Below are 18,096 nucleotides of genomic sequence, written 5' to 3'. Positions count from 1 at the left end.
CATAGCTATGCCTTGTTCTCTCAACTTCTGATGTTGTATGTCAACCCATCTGCGAGTACAAGACAAGACTGGTGCCATCAAAGCATCTAAATCCACGACCTCGGGCTCATTCCAATCTAACCTTATTGTTTTGCTTTCTCGATCATAGGAAGACTGGATATGTCTGCCACTGTCCTGAGCTTGGTCGGCCACTTCGTAAATCTTGCATTTCCTGATGAAATCCAAAGGTAATCTAGAATGCATTTTTCGTTTCACTTCAAGATCATCTAAGAGATTCATCATAAAATCTTCAATCTGATACTCATGTCTAAACTTCCTGCCGACTGTCTCCTCTAAATGTCCATGTGGATCAAAGCTTTCTCTCAGAGCAAAAGATGAAAAAGAATACAAGGCTAACTCCTTCTCTGCGTCATCCATGGCTAAAGCATTAGGACATACCTCAACTGAATTGCCCAAAATGATAGGTACTGGAACTCCATTCTGATGTCTGTGTCTGAATGCCTTCACATATGCTGCCAACTGTCTTGTTACTTCAAGTAACACAATTCTGTCTGTCGGGTATCTCGGCAACATGTATGGAGGTAAAGGACATCCATGCACCCTAATATAAGTGAACTTGGGAAACTGAATGAACCAAGCACCGTACCTCTTTATGAACTCCTGTGCATCCTGAGATAACCCGTTGTGAATTCCACCTTGCAACGTCCTTGTGATGTTCATCGTGAAAGTATCATTAACCAACTTATAGTTGCTCCCTGGCGGATGATGCAAGTAGGCATAGGAATCACAAGCTCTGACCTCGCCGGGTCCTCTTCCAATCACTCCTCTATGAGGTAGTCCTGCGTACTCAACACTCCTGATCAAGGCATAGATGACATATGAACTCATGTAGAAAGACTTAGTAGCCTTGAGTCTTCTCAACTGTACGTCCAAGCAATGGCTAATCATCCTAGCCCAATGTATCGTACCTTTTCCCTGAACGATCACCTGGATGAAGTAAAACATCCACTTCTCAAAATAGAAGGCATGAGGGGCTCCTGTAACTCGGTTGAGCATGGTAATCAAATCTCTGTACTCCTCCTGGAAATCAATCCTGTGCGGTGTGTTCGGGACCTTACTCAGATGGGGACGGCTCTTAAGTAGCCAGTTCTTATTGATAATGCTTAGACAAGCATCTGGATCATCTTCGTACATTGATCTGGCTCCTTCTATGCTCTTGTATATCATGTCCCTGTGCTCTGGAAGATGGAAAGCTTCACTTATAGCTTCCTCTGAAAGGTACGCCAAAGTGTTTCCCTCTTTGGACACGATCGTTCTGGACTGTGGATCATAATGACGAGCACACTCGATCATCAACTCATGGCACTGAACAGCTGAAGGAAAGCCGGCCGTCTTAATGATGCCACTCTCTATTATTCTCCGGGCGACAGGCGATGGCTTGCCAATGTAAGGGATCTCTCGAAACTTCTTCGTGCTAAAGTTGCCTAAGTTTGTATCTCCAATGTGGCTCCACTTCGACACGATCTTGGTCTCCACTTCTTCGGTCTTCTGATCTTCTTTCATGAGAGCTGAACGACTGGTGGATGCTCCCACCTTCGGGGTTGCCATACCTACACAACATTTCATAATGAGAACTAGATTCTACAATGAATAACATAGATTAGAGAATAAATTTTAGGAAACTTCATGATAAGTCTTTGAGTTATCATTTCCTAAAATAAAACGATTGAGCTAGGAATTCAAAATTTCAAAAAAATTCAAAATTCAAGATTTAAAATATGACGATCAACAAATAAAACAATAAAACCAAATTGCCATACCTCAAATCGAGAGCTAACTCTAGAATGCAAAATAAGGAAAATTCGCCTAGGCAACAAGATCGAGAATATATAGTCTTCAACGTGATCTCTTTCTTCAAAATATCAATTTCGCCACCCTTCTGATATGTCTTCGATGTGATCTCCAATGTCTTAGCAAATTCGCTCAAATAGATCTTCAAGTTCGCACAAATGAATTTCCAAATTTCGCACCACCTTGAATGATATTAGCGCCACCTTGCTTTGTCTTCCTCAAATCGCATGTGGAAAGGTAAAATGATGATGTGAAAATGAAGATTTCACTCTCCCTTTATAGCGCTCACCTCTCACCTCCATATAGGCCGACTTGGTAATTAATAAGGCGATTTAAAATGATTTTTAAACAAATAACAAAGCCGACCTTCTAAATACCAAGCGCTTCATCCAATTTTTTATTAATTAATAAATAATTAATTAAATGCCTTTATTTTCAATTATCAAATTCGATTTTTTTCAAAGGCAAAATAATCAATAAATGTTAAGCGCAATATTTAAATGCTAATTTAATAGGATTTTCAAATTTATCGATCTTAGCATTTAAAATAAATTAAAAAAAATGTTTGCTTGAGCGCCAAATGAAAAAGTGAGAAGATACGTACCTCATCGCCCTGGTCCCTGACTGGGGGACAGGAGCGATCCATCAACTTCATCATGATTCTTGCAATTTCGACGTCCAAAGTCCTTATCTCCACGTTCAAATCGGCATTTTAGTTGGGTCCTTCGAGCTTGATTGACTTGTTTGTGCGAAGGAATGCCCTTGGATGTAATATCGCCCTGGTCCCTTGGAGAGGGACAGGAGCGATCCTAATGTTTTCACTTGAAATTCTCCATTTTGACATCAACTTTTCCTTGTATGGTGAATAATAACCTTGCTTGTTCATTCCATGCTTGTATCACTTGACTTTTATGAGGCATTTGGACGTTAGAAGGATCATCGCCCTTGTCCCTTGGGGAGGGACAGGAGCGATCCTTATCTTTTCTCCGTTTTAAGCTCAAATTGGTAATATTTAACGTCCATTTCCCTTTGTATCGCCTTCCAAATGATGTTTAAAACTTTGTACAACTTTGTTTTGACGTGGTCTTTAAAGGATATCATGCGTTTTGGCAAATATCGCCCTGGTCCCTTGGAGAGGGACAGGAGCGATCTCCATGTTCTGGCTCAAATTTGTAAACATTTGATCTTCGTTCTTCGTTCATTGTCTTCCAAAGGACGTCCTTTACTTCGCCAATCCTTTCATTGTCTTGATTTTGAAGGAGCATGAGTGTTTTAATGAAAATCACCCTGGTCCTTGTCCAAAGGACAGGAGCGATATAGGCTCTATAGCTCATTTGATAACATTTTGACGTTCGAAACCTTTGTAAATCATCTTCAAATGACACCTTATACATTGTGTGATCCCGAAAGACCTTGACTTGGCATGAATTTGAAGGAAAATGAATGATTCCATATAAATCGCCCTGGTCCCTTGAAGAGGGACAGGAGCGATATAGCTTCTGTATTCAATTTGACGATCATTTTACGTTTGAAGTTTTTGTATATCTCCTTCAAAAGACGCCTTAAACCTTTTACAACCTTGTGAAGTCTTGACCTTACGTGATTTTTGCATGAATTAGCCAATATAATAAACGTCGCTCTGGTCCCTTCTCAAGGGACAGGAGCGAACTTCAAGGTTTTGAGTTTGTTCTTGCGTTCTTCAGCTTGCCATTACCTTCAATGCGTGATATGACGTCCCTTGACCCTCCTTAATCACTTGATGCTTGACAAACTTTCAAAATTTATGCCTTTATGCAAATTTCGCTCTGGTCCCTTGGAGAGGGACAGGAGCAAACTAGGGGTCTTAGTGTAAATCCATTCAATTTAGCAACTTTGGATACTTCGTTCTTCATTGGGACACTTCGAAACGCCTTTACCACCCTTCATCTTGACTTGGAACGGTTTTGAACTTGAGGAAAAGGCAACATACTCACTGTATCGCCCTGGTCCCTTCCTGAGGGACAGGAGCGATTCTAGCTCAGTAGGCCTCATTTCATTTCGTCATCTTCAAAACTTATATTCAACGGATTCGTAATGTACCCTTCTATTCATCCATGCCTTGAGATCGGTTGTAACTTGGCAAGAAAATCATCTATAACAAAAATCGCTCTGGTCCCTTCCTGAGGGACAGGAGCGAACTTAAGCATTTTGGTCCTTTGTTGGCATTTGGTAATCTTCAATTTATCTTCAATGAGTTCATTTCACCTCCTTCCTTGCCTTCAAACGTAAACTTGACTTGATCTTTGCCTGAATCTCGCCCTATGAAGAATATCGCTCTAGTCCCTTGGAGAGGGACGGGAGCTACAATGTACTTCGCCCTGGTCCCTTGAAGAGGGACAGGAGCGATTTTGGCATTTTGGACCATTTTTCTTCATGTTTGCTCTTCAAGTTATATTCATTCGATAAAACATATCCCCTTGGACATCTTCAAATCGTCAAGTCGTTGAAATCCTGCAAGGACAAAGCAATATTTGATTTGTAGCTCCGGTCCTTCACTGAGGGACAGGAGCGATTTTGATTCCTGGAGGCACCTCTGTGCTTGTGAAAATCTACAATTTATATTCAACGGAAAGATCACGCCTTTCTCTATCATTTCCAACTCGAAATTCACCTTGACCCTGCAAGGACAGTAAGATATTCGAAAACGAGCTCCGGTCCTTCACTGAGGGACAGGAGCGATTTTGCTCCTACAGGCCAAAATATCATGATTTTACACATTTTATCACTTCACACGGCGAAAACAAATCATTTACAATGCCTAGGATCAAAAATCAAAAAACTCAAAATCTGGTCAAAATATTCAATCGGACAAAAATTCACATTTCATCATCAACACTTAGACAAATTTAAGCTCTGCACTCAAAATTCCAATTGAAAATAGACCATTCTGGCGAATTCATTTCATTCAAAATTTGCATCCTTCGAAAGGAAGCTCAAAAAGCTCCCAAAATTAACTGGATTCTGGCCTTGAAAAGACGGCAATTAAAACCCTAAGGCTTGACCCTAAATCCAGACAACTGACTGACTAACAAAACCCTAAAAGCGAAGCGAAAAGGTGAGCAAAAAGAGGGGGTCCCCATTTGCAATGGGGCGATGTGTGAAATGGTCACAACAAGAGCCTAATCTCCTCATCCATTTCTTTTAGTCGACCTTGAGTCAAGAATAAGTTTTAAAGAACACCTCATGATTTTGTGACCTATCATATTACACGAAAACACCTCATAGGCAGCCCCATAAATTTTGTAAAATGGGTTCACGTGCCCTATGAAGAATGAATCTTGATGGTGTGAATTACAAGTTTGGAAATACCAATCATGGTGCCAACCATGGTTCCTTAGGGTCTATTTTCATGAATGCACCCACCCAATCAATCAAATTTTGAATCAATTTATAATCTCTCATAATTAGAGATAGGTTGTGGGCACAACCAAATCAAAACTTTGGTAACAATGGTCATCATAGGGTCAGAAGGGCAACCATGAAGCTAAAAACAGGTCAACCTTTCCAAAGAAGCAAGGATCATGTTGCTATACAAAATTGCAATCTTCAACATAGATAAATTGTAGAAGAAAAAAGTCATGTTATAGGGTCTCTATTCAAGGGGCCACCAAATCACTCTTAGGTTATTTTTGTCCATGACACAAATTCTTAAGGGCAACAAATCAAAAGTCCAAAATAAACTTTTGAAGAACACCTCATGATTTTGTGACCTATCATTACATCAAAAACACCCCAGACACAAACCTGCAAAATTTAAAACTTGGGTCCAAGTGCCTTGTGATGCATGTATCTTGATGTAGGCTTGGAAAGACCTATCATGGTACAGACCCTAACCTGCTTGGGGTTTCGTTTCATTGAATGCACCCACTTGAGCAATCAAAATTTGAATCAATTTAGAATCTCTCATAAGTAGAGGTAGGTGGTAGGCACAACAAAATTAAAACTTTGGTAATGGTGGTCATTGTTGGGTAAAAAAGGGTGACCACGAAACCAAAAACATATTGACCTTTCCAAAGAACTAAGGGCCATGTTGGTATACAAAATTGCAATCTCAACATAACAGAATTGGAGAAGAAAAGCCATTTTCTAAGATCTCCATTGAAGGGGCCACCAAATTACTCTCTAAGTCAAAAAAAAAAAGAAATTGGCTTTGCCAAGTACTCTTTGAGTTCGAGTCTATGAACAATAAAATGAACAACCAGCTAAAAATTGCCTAGAGTTACACAACACAAGCACAAGAATGTGGAATATTAATAGAGAATCAAGAAGTTCTATAATATTTGTAGAAGCATTGTACATTTTGTGGATCACTTCAAAATTGTATGGGACCCAAACAACCTACATTACCATGCTTTACAATACTCAGCCATCTTGTAGAGATTCTCTAGATTAGTTTGATTTCAATTCTTGACTTTAGCCCTAATAGTAGCAATATCCATAGAAGGTAAGTTTTCACTTTTATTCTAACATGTGATTATTGACCTTCTCCATGTATGTAAGAATTGTAAGGCCATTTCCATGCCATGTGTTTGTAATCAAAGCTTCAAGAAACTCGACACTTCAACTTCCATCTAGTTCTATAGACTTTTTGTTGCACTTGTACACCGCTAAATTTGAATTGAGTTCTTTTGATTCTTCTATAGAGTTTGACATAACTTATAATAGAGTGCCATTTTTCATCTATCAACAAGAGAATGACTCCTCAAAATAGCCATCCTATGATTATAAGACCAATGATAGAGAGAGTTCATTTTTTCCTCTTGTATGAGATCTTTGATCTCTCTTTTAAATCGTGACTACTAATTTGGCTTATGCATTTAAATTAGTCTAGTTACACTAGAATGATAACAACACATTCCAGCTAACTATTGGTTCCATACCAATAATTAGTGTACAAACACAAAATCACAAAGAGGTCGTATCATTACATAATACCAAGTTCACATAATGATTGGCCCAAGCATACACCACTTATACACAAGGTGACTCGCTCATACATACATCACAAGTACAATAGTGACTAGCTCATACACATCATAGGTACAGTAGTGACTAGCTCATACACACATCACAAGTGCAACAATGACTAGCTTATATGCACATCACAAGTACAACACTAATTAGCTTATACACACATTACAAGTACAATAGTGACTAGCTTAAGCATGCATCACATGTATCTAGTGTGAGTAATCCACACATACATGACATGCTGACATAAAAATCAACTACTGAAGTGGAAATAGATGCAATCTATTGCATGCATCATCCCACTACCTAGTTCACCAACACAAGCCCATAAGTAGATCCGATTTGGAAAATAAATGTCCATGCATCTCATACTACATCATGGGTTCCATCCTTTTCCCAATCGACTGCCATCTATAATGAGAGTCAACTGTCCCATACTATCTGATGTCATCACTAGCAAGGGCATCACTATAACAATATGCACAAATTTTGAGACCATTTACACAAGTACACAGTGAGTGACTAACATATACACAATGAGTGATTAACATATACACAATAAGTGATTGACATATATACAATGAGTGACTAATACATACCCTTTTAGTGCATCCTAGTTAGAAAAGAAATGCCAGTGCATCCCATACTACACTAAAGGTGCCATTGTAATGTCCCCTACCTAATTAACATAATTAATCTGTTTTAACATGAATCAAATCTGTGCTATCCGTAGTTCAATTAATTTATTATTAATAAGTGAATAGTTCATCAACCATGTTAGATAATTACGTTTGTCTTCCATAACTCTTAATGCAAGTGTCAACCTGCAAAACAATCAAAAGGGTGTCAAATATATAAAATACATATTAATTTCACTTACCTTTCACCTTCATATGTCTGATTTTGTGCTTGCTATAGGTCTGATGCAATGTGATTTTTCACACAATTCTGCCCAGGCTGCCTTCAATTTGGATTGAAAATGCTTCTAAGTCGAGTTCAAAATCCTTCTTAAAAATCGCCTTCCTTGAAGTGGAGTTGATCAATGAAATGATCAACAAATTCACTGGTCTGAAGATAGAAATCGTCCTTCAAAATTACCACCTTGGGTATATTTCGCTGTGCTTAGAAGATGTAATTTGTTGATATCTTGAATTTGCAGATCGAATTTGCTAATTTGCTTGAATAATGTTTTGAAAATGAACTTTGAATGCCATCTTATATAGGCGTTGGAGAGATAGAGTCGCCACCTTTTGTTTCCAATCCCCATAGGCCGTCTTGCCTTCTAAAAAAAATATTTCAATTCGTTTGTTTACTGGGCGCCCAACACTTAGGTTATTAGCTGACCTATTGCTGATTAGGGGATGCCGATTTTCTTTGTTAATCAATTTGTATCTTGAATCGGCTTTGAACTCTTCATTTGCACCTTGAATTGGCTTTGAACCTTTCATTTGCACCTTGAATCGGCTTTGAACTCTTCATTTGCATCTTGAATCGGCTTTGAACCTTTCATTTGCACCTCATTCATTTCATCTTTTGTTCGTACCACTTTAAATTAGTCAAATTTTAAACTACATTGGGCAAAAATTTCACCTTCATTTGCACCAAGTTGATTTCATGTTTCATTCGTACCACTTTCAAGTTCAAAATATTAAATCTTGAAGGGTGGAAATTTCACCTTCATTTGCACCAGGTTGATTTCATGTTTCATTCGTGCAAACTTGAGAGTGTTAAGGAAACATTCATCAAGATCAATTTTAGCAAACATTTCATCTCAAAACCCAATTCGGCCTAGGACATGAGATTTCATATTTTATCCATCCTTTAAAGCAATTTTGATGACTCCTTTCTCATTTTGACCTGCCCATTCAAAGCCCCAATTCATGCCATTTCAAATCCTAAGACTTTTCTTGCAAATTGACAATTTTTGCCTCTTGACAATCTTAGCAACTTTGCAAGTTTGACACAACCACAACCTCAAAACACATCCTCTCTCACAAGCAAGGGCTAACAGCTATTAAACTTACCAAGCTAAGACGACCTAACTAGACTCCTAAGCCTAAGCAAAAAGTGGGGGTCCCCATGTGCAACAGGGCGATTTGTGAAAATGTCACAACACCCTATCTTGGGACTTAACCTATTGCTTGGATTTAAACTGCCCCTCTTTGGAACCTCTCATCCCCATCTTCTTAAAAATAAATACTGACAGTAATAACATGATTTAAAATTTAGACTATAAGTATGCTAACTTCTCATGTATTATGAATATATATAAAATTAAGTATGACTGTCATACTTATTGCAGTTTATATTAATATTACTATTAAATTCTGCATAAGAACATTATTAGGCATCATTTTTAAGCATACATATTAAGCACATCCTCATGCATACCACCAAGACCAAGGATGTTACTGCCTGTAACTTAATAACAGTTCTGATCTGATTTGATCTGATCTAATTGATGGTGATCTCACTGGATCCTTTTGATTTCTTTCCTTTATATCTCTCAATGTGAGGGAGAGGTCACACCTCTTCATCATTTATGCCCTTTGCAAAAGACACGCCCTTTCACCATTAGCACCCTTTGAAAGAGTGCAACTCTTCATTATTTCTGCCTTTTGAAAGGGACACAACCTTTCATAATCAGATCTGCACTTCTTATTTAAATCAGATCTGCACTTCTGATTTTCATATTGCCCCCTTCTCAAACGAGGTTCTCTTCTCCCTTTTATATCTCATTGTTGAGGGTGTCACAACTTTTCCTTCCATGTCATTTGACCATTCATTAACTTAATTAAATTTAATTAATTATATTTTATTATATTCTTTTATATTTTAATTTAATTTTTAATTTTTATTCTTTTGTAATATTATTATTATTAAATTATATTTCAAAGTAGGGAGATTACAGCTATTATTCTTTAATTTATTTACTCTCCTAAATGATGCAACTATGCCAATATAGTCGGCCTTCAAGGAAGGTGAAAACTCTCCAATGAGTTGGCCCTTATAAACAATAACATTATTTAATATTTCTTTTATTTCACCCATATAAATCAAATAATGTGGATGTAATTTCAGCGCCGACTTAGAAAATTAAAGCTTCTGCCTTTAAACAAATCGCTGCTGCTGTTCTCTTTATTGCTGCTTTTCATTTGTTTAATCACTGCCTTAGGAACTTATGAAATGATCACATCTCGTCTTTGCCTTGGACACTTAAAAGAATGCTGCTCTATTAGAACCGCTGTCTTATGAATCCATTAATTCTCATATCACTGCTGAAAAACATTCTTATGAATCTGCTTCAAATTGGCTTATAAATCTGATCTAAGATACCTTAAATATGTCACTCCAAATGCTGAAATGAAGTGCTCCAATGTGATGATATGACATGACAACAATTAATCTTGCTTATACACCTTGACATCAATGACAACAATATCTTGACTGAGCACCTTTGACATCAATGCCAATATTTCCAACAGAGCAATAACAAGTTGTCATTGGATAGTGCCAATGATGGATGCTTAGAACTACTATTGTATCTTATGGACTAGTCAGCCATAAGACTTTTTAATTTTCCTTATTTCATTTTAATTCCAACAATGTCTCTTATAATGAGTTGGCCTTCTCAATAGTTAGCAACTTTAAATTTTATTTAACTTCATTTCTAATTAAAAAAGAGTCGCTCAAGAGGTTATAGAGGCTGAGGACTCTGTTTGCTTTCTGTTGAATGTATCTTTTTTCTCTATGATCAATGTTACGGATGCTACCCCTTGGTAGTAATTTTCCAACAAAAAAAAAAGATGTGGAGCAATAAGCATGATATATAAATGACCATTATCTGTTGGAGGTGCCTCTAGTGGGCTAGTGCTCACGAATTGAATGAGGGGTTGGTCCTCTAGTGGGCAAGCGTTCACAAATTGAATGAGGGTTGGTGCCTCTAGTAGGTTGGAGCCTACAAAATTTGTAAGAGGTTTTTATATAAGCAAGTAATTTGTCGTGCTTTTCTCCCATAAGGGTTTCCACATAAATATCATGTGTTATTGTGTTCTTCTCATGATTATCGATATTGTGTAAATGGTGTTATTATTATTGATCAAGTTTTAAATATGGTTTTATGTTTGTAAAAGGTAATGATTATAATTATATATAAATAGAGGCCTTGTGAGCTCATTTGAGGCATCAAGTGTTAGAGTTAGAGTATCAAGTTTAGAGTAAGTGTCATAGAGAGTCTCTTAGAAGCAAGTTAAGAGATTATCACTATATTGATTAACACCGCCACACCCCTCCCTCTATATAACCGTTTGCTCATCATGCTCCAGTATTAGACTAACATGTGAAGTCATATAGCCATGTACACAGTCACAAGGTTCACAAGTACTAATGAAGTGGGCCACAATCAAGTGATTCAACAGCCTTGTGAGGCCCCTTTTTGGGATATTCTTGATTTTAATAGATTTATTCTCAAATGGCTGCAATAACTTAATTTGTAAAATATATTAATTACTACTCTGATTTTATATTCTGAATTATTCCTCAATTGGTTCTCAACTGATTTCTCAGTCGATGATCAATTGCTTTCTCAATGGATGCCCTCCACAAATGAATTGTTCTCCTTATACCTATGAAAGAGAGGGAATTACATCTCTTCATTTTGTTAGGGACACATCTATTCATAGGCACTGCTTGGAACATGTTTTGTCTATTCATATTCTCTTAGTCAACCACCCTCTTTAATAAATCACTAATAGTTATATATCTTGGTCGGCCTCTTTTGAAACCATATTAACTTCATTGCCTGGGCTTAATTTTTTTTAAAAAAACCTGCAATTAGTATATATTAATGTTGCGATCTCTTAGGCAGGGCATGACAAGCCTATGCATAGAGTCCTATAGATCTGGAGTTAAATTTTACAAACACATAAGAATCACATTGAATCCACATGAGATGGCCTCTAGTCAACATGTACACATAAACAAATATTGACGTGTAAGTAATCAAATTCACTCACTCCATTCAAATTTTTATCTAGGTTACATTATTCAAAAATACATTCTTTATTAGGCAAAGACAAGGGCAAAATATCTGACCTTATTTAGTAATACTCATTGTTTTTGCTTACATATGGCATAGAATGGATGTTTTACTTGTGGTTAAGTTAATCTTTTATTTTTCTTCAGTATCTACAATTTAAATCTCATTTACTAGCACCTGCTTAAAACACAAAATTGCTTGCTTATCACAGCTTCTTTGGTGTATCAGAAGATGAGTATGCCACAGTTAAAGTGAATTTTCCCAATTTTGTTTTTCAAGTAAACTTGCATATTTAATATGTATTTTCATGTGACCAAGTGTTAACAGGATATGCTAATTGTGTTAATACAGGATACATATAGTTTTTATCACCTTGTTGAAGTTGCAGTTTTTATGCCTTACCCTTTTAGCAGTTGTGTTTATAAGATTTTTCTCTCTGTTTGGCATTCAAAAAGTGTTGCTGAATTGTGACTTGGAATGAATGACCAGGTGACAGTTGCCTACAACAAGGATCCAAGCCCTGTGAAATTGAATTTGGGTGTAGGTGCATATCGAACAGAGGTAAATTCTTAATACAGGAATCACTGAAGTTTATTTTTCAAGTGATTCCAGTCCCCATCCCTAAGATCCATTAATATAATGTTATTGAAGTTTAGCTTATTGATTTGATTTCTGAAAAAAAATTCATATTAGTCACGAATATCTGTTTTATACTTGGTTTATATTGTAGGCTGTTTTGCATTTTTAAGTGTATGTTTGATTGCCAAGCCAATGACTAGCAGACACTCAACTTTGTAACTTTGAATGATGATAGAGAAGAATCATTCATCTGTAATGTTCTCTATTCCTGTTCTCCTAATGATAATTACAAACTGTTGAATACTTATTTTGCTGAGAGGTGTAACCTCCAGCGGCAACATGGGATGGAGTGCACTGGCATGAGTGTGTTAACAAAAATTATTTAACAGTCGACATACCAAAATAATAAATATTCAAAACAAATAAAATGTATGGACGAGAGTACTCAACATCAATAACCAAAATTTATATATATATATATAGAAAGATTTAACTCTATAAAATTATGTATTTTGTATTTGTACAGATGGTTATTTTCTTTTAATTACAATGAATAAAATAATTTTAATGAAATAAGTATGCCCTTAATGGCTATATGATTAAATATGTAGTGAATAATTTATTTTAAATTTAACTTTTTTTTAAATAACTTAAATATTATTCCTTTAGGAATTTTGTTCTTAAATAAATAGCAAGCAAATCTTTAGATATCTTAAATAAGTAAGTAGATTTTATGTACTTTATAAATAAAACACAAGTTGGATTTAAGAAAAATATAGAACAGTAAAAACAGTAAGTAAATAAATTATTGAAATCACTATGTATTCGGTAAATAAAATAGTCAAAAGCTAAGTATTTTAGTAAATAAAAATATAGTAAGTAATATATTTAATAAATAATATTTTTTAAATAATTATATAATGCAATATGTAGTAAATAATTTATAGAAATATTTTTCGAACTGGCGTGGTCCCTCGGAACGAAGGTAATAATGTTATAATCGGCAACCCCATCCAAAGTTTGATACTGTGCCCCTCCTCGTTTCTCAGTTCTATGGAAACACCGAAATGGAATGCCCCCACTGCTGGTGTTGACCCTTCGGAAGGAAGAGTTCATGTTTCAAATAAAGATAAATTGATTTAATAAATACTAGCATAGATATCTTAAATACACATTTCTAAAAGATGCCAAGAGACAACAGTCTCAAGGTGCCTATATTGAAACTGTTATTTGTGATAGATAGGTGCCTTGAGATTGATGAACTGAGAAACGCCGAAATGGAATGCCCCCACTGCTGGTGTTGACCCTTCGGAAGGAAGAGTTCATGTTTCAAATAAAGATAAATTGATTTAATAAATACTAGCATAGATATCTTAAATACACATTTCTAAAAGATGCCAAGAGACAACAGTCTCAGGGCGCCTATATTGAAACTGCTATTTGTGATAGATAGGTGCCTTGAGATTGATATCTCTCGACATATTTTAGCTAGAAGTATTTAAGATATCTATGCTAGTAAGTTCTTAGATTGTTTTATCTAGTTTAAATATTTTAAAGCTTAGATTCCTGAAATTTTTGAGCATAAGCAGTTAGCGAAGAAGATTGACTTTAAATATTGTATAATGTTAATTTATCATAAGCACATTGAAATTGTCCTATCTGATTTTTAGTGTCAATAAAGTGATAATGGTAAACACTGCTGGTCATAATTCTTAAAGCTTATTAAGAAGATCGTTCAATCTGATTGCAAATCTGATTTTTCTTGAGTGTTGTTTCTACATTTCAGGAAGGGAAACCTCTTATTCTGAACGTTGTCAGGCAAGCAGAGGAGCTCTTAATTCAAGACAGGCATGTAGTTAGTTTGACATTGAACTTGGATAGTTGTCTATGCACTTCTGAATGTACAAATACTTTTGCTTAAAGTGCTCAGGTTTGACAAACTATGCTTTTACATAGGTCCCGATATAAGGAGTACTTGCCCATAACAGGTCTTGCAGAATTCAATAAGCTGAGTGCGAAGCTGATTCTTGGCAATGACAGGTAAAAGCTTATTAAGTAAGACTTAATGTAAAAGCTTTTCAAAGTAGAGAGCTTATTCTTTAATGAATATGGAACAGAAGAAACCTAAGTATTTTTCTCATAATTTGATGCTGTTTTATATCAACAGTCCAGCTATACAAGAGAGAAGGGTTGCCACTGCACAGTGTTTGTCTGGAACAGGTTCCCTTAGGGTTGGAGCTGAGTTTCTGTCAAGGCACTATAGCCAAGTAGGTTTTCGTTCTCATTAAATACAAAAATATTGAAATAGTGTAGGGTGACCATATATGCTGTAAACACCAATCAATTCTATTACGGTTACCTTGTGCTATTTATGCTATGTATATAAAGTTACATCTTATCATTCGAGATGTATTGGTGTCCTTGCAGCGTATAATCTATATTCCTGTACCTACATGGGGCAACCATCCCAAGATCTTCCATTTTGGAGGGTTGGGTGTAAATACCTATCGTTATTATGATCCAAAAACACGGGGGCTTGATTATCAAGGTTAAATTGATTTCTTTTTTATATTATGGTACCAGTGATAAATTTTGAGCTATGAACGAATGTTAGCTAATTTTCACATAAACAAATATTTGATCCATCTTGCTGTACTTCTGACAGGCATGCTTGAAGACCTCCAGGCAGCTCCATCTGGTGCCATTGTTCTTCTCCATGCATGTGCTCATAATCCCACTGGTGTTGATCCCACCCAAGAGCAGTGGGATGGAATCCGTCAATTAATTAGAAGTAAAGATCTACTGCCATTTTTTGACAGCGCGTATCAGGTAATCTATTTACATAGATGCGAGTGTATTTTTTTCTATAATACTATAATAGAAATGGTATTGAGACCAAAGCATACGTATGCTTTGGTCTTTTTGACTGTGCATAAAATATGACAATTGACTTTGTTCGAATTTAGGGATTTGCCAGTGGAAGCCTTGATACAGATGCATACTCTGTTCGTTCATTTGTAGCAGATGGTGGTGAATGCCTTGTTGCTCAGAGTTATGCTAAAAATATGGGACTGTATGGAGAGCGTGTAGGGGCTCTTAGCATTGTAAGAAATTAATGCACCCCTGTGAACTCATCAAATTCGTCTTATATTCTTGAATATCATGAGCATTGAAGGTTCAGTGACCAGATTAAGTTCTTGAAAGGGGAAAGTAGTTACTGTCGATATGTGCTTTGGTTATATGTTGTTTCAGATATGTAGAAGTGAGCATGTAGCAAAAAGAGTTGAAAGTCAATTGAAGCTTGTTATTCGGCCAATGTATTCAAGCCCTCCTATTCATGGTGCTTCTATAGTGGCAACCATACTGGGTGACAGGTATGTCTTTCACACATTCACATCTCCTTTAGTATAACAATATTTAGAAGGATGGTGATAGTATCATATTTTCTTGCAGGAATCTTTATCATAATTGGACTATTGAATTGAAAAACATGGCAGATCGCATTATTAGCATGCGCCACCAGCTGTATAATGCTCTTAAAGTCCGGGGTAAAACCTAACATTTTCTTTCAAAATTTTGATCTTTATAATGGACCAGTTTGAAGCATTGACACCCCGTTATATGCCTTTGGTAAATTCTTCTTCTAAACAACGTGTTACCCTGCAGGAACTCCTGGAGATTGGAGCCACATTTTAAAGCAAATCGGAATGTTTACTTTTACTGGCTTGAACAAAGATCAAGTTAGATTTACAACAGCAGAGTACCATATTTATATGACATCTGATGGGTCTCTCTCTTTCTCTCTCTCTCTCTCTCACACACACACACACACTGTGGCTATCTAGCAGATCGGAATGTTCATTTTTACTGGATTGAATAATAAAAATAAGTCAGGTTTATGACAGCCCATATTTATATGGCATATGACGGTTTCCTCTTTACTGGGTTGAATAAAAAATAAGTCAGGTTAATGACAGCCCATATTTATATGGCATATGACGGTTTCCTCTTTCTCTCCCTCAACCCTCTCCCTCAACCCTCTCTGTCTCTCAGATTCTCTGTGTCTCTATATACGTGACTTGTTTCCTTTCTTCAAAGTTTATGGATTTTATGTTTCCTTGGGTGTGTATCTTTCAGTGATCCATATGCATTTTCACATTCAGTCTTTGTGTGTGTGTAATTTGACCCCCTTTTCAAAGTTTTATCAATTCTATGCTGTCTTGTTTGTGTAGCTCTGGATGATCAATATCCATTTTCACATTCCTTTTCCGTTTTACAAAAGCAGTTTTGATTACAAATAGTCAAATATACTTATTAGAGTTTACTTTTGCAGGCGTATAAGTATGGCAGGCCTGAGTTCAAAAACGGTCCCACACCTTGCAGATGCTATTCATGCTGCTGTCACCCGTGCAGGGTAGCAGCAATATTTACCAATCAATAAATTTTGGAACAGAACATACGAAAGGCCTAAATCTCCAAAATGATTTTCTTGATAAAAGCTGCAGAAATTTGTTATCTCAATGGTTTCCTTTTCTTTTTACATTTTGTTGTTCAATATGATGGATATAATTGAGTGTAAAATATTGTCTCAGCAAAAATAAGAATGGCGGAAACGTTTGATACTGCATAACTACTTATGCACTGTATCAAAATATTATATTTTATCAGGAGATATTTATTTTTGGAAATAACATCTTAATTATTTGTCTTTTATAAATGCTGTAATGTCCAATCGGATGGTATCTTCCATGTTGATTACTTTGTGTCCATGGCATTTAGTAGATCAAATTTTGACACATTCAGTGGAAAATAGCAGTTTCTCTTAGGTTTATTGTGATTACTCTTAATATGTTCTCTGGTTGACTTTAAGCAATTGAAATGGCTGTATGATGCTCAGCGTTTTTCTCAAAATTTGTAGTGTATCTTTTTCTAAAATTATTCAGCCTGACTTGAAGAGCATACTGTTAGGTTTGTTCCTTAGCTTCTGTCAAAAATCTGTCTATGTTATTGTGAATTATTCTTGGGAGTGAATTGAAAAGAGTGCTTGCTTTCATATTACCCTTCAGAGACTTTCTTAAATATAAATACTTTTACATTTTGTTAAAAAAGGGATATTAGGGTTATGATATTGCTATCAGGATTCAACTGTGTAGTTTTTGAGTCAAACTCATTGACCCATGTAAAGCTTGATGCTTGCTTTTAAACTTGATTTGAATGGCATAAGATGAGAGTCTTATTACAAACAAATTTTCCATATATTGGCTTCAGTTTTCAACATTAATTCTAGGATAAATTTTGGTTTTCCATCTACTTCAACAATCGTCTAGAATCCTCTAAATTTGTAGTCTTGTGCACGTTAGAGTTCTCTGGATTGTTCTCCTGTCTTTTCCATCAGTGCAAACTAAGAAAAAATTTCTGCCCCAGTACTGAACTCTGAAATTGTTGCAAAGGACAAAAAACTATGTAAAAGTGTTTGTGGAAACACCAAAAATGTCCTCTCTCCTCTCTGTAGACTAGTACAGACCTATATAAACTTTGTTCAGATTGTTATTTTCAATTTTGATAGATGGTAGATCTGATGTTTTTGTTCTCATGGTGATGATCTTCACCGGGTTCTT

General features: G+C 36.1%; 1 protein-coding gene across 1 annotated transcript in view; it reads left to right on the top strand.

The window, feature by feature from the left end:
- Positions 1–17,199, top strand: part of LOC131079683 (aspartate aminotransferase, cytoplasmic isozyme 1) — a 40,326-nt gene extending 23,127 nt beyond the window's left edge. Inside the window, exons 2-12 of the mRNA XM_058017702.2 lie at positions 12,389–12,460; positions 14,265–14,326; positions 14,435–14,518; positions 14,646–14,745; positions 14,906–15,026; positions 15,144–15,307; positions 15,445–15,582; positions 15,731–15,852; positions 15,932–16,026; positions 16,145–16,265; positions 16,812–17,199. Of these exons, the coding sequence (XP_057873685.2) occupies positions 12,389–12,460; positions 14,265–14,326; positions 14,435–14,518; positions 14,646–14,745; positions 14,906–15,026; positions 15,144–15,307; positions 15,445–15,582; positions 15,731–15,852; positions 15,932–16,026; positions 16,145–16,265; positions 16,812–16,896 (1,164 nt within the window). The 3' untranslated portion in view covers positions 16,897–17,199. The remainder of the gene's footprint in view (positions 1–12,388; positions 12,461–14,264; positions 14,327–14,434; positions 14,519–14,645; positions 14,746–14,905; positions 15,027–15,143; positions 15,308–15,444; positions 15,583–15,730; positions 15,853–15,931; positions 16,027–16,144; positions 16,266–16,811) is intronic.
- Positions 17,200–18,096: the final 897 nt, after the last annotated feature.

The sequence above is a fragment of the Cryptomeria japonica genome, chromosome 9, assembly GCF_030272615.1.
Source record: "Cryptomeria japonica chromosome 9, Sugi_1.0, whole genome shotgun sequence".
NCBI lineage: Eukaryota > Viridiplantae > Streptophyta > Pinopsida > Cupressales > Cupressaceae > Cryptomeria > Cryptomeria japonica.
The sequence above is the reverse complement of the archived record's forward strand: the minus strand, read 5'-3'. Positions and strand labels throughout refer to the sequence as shown.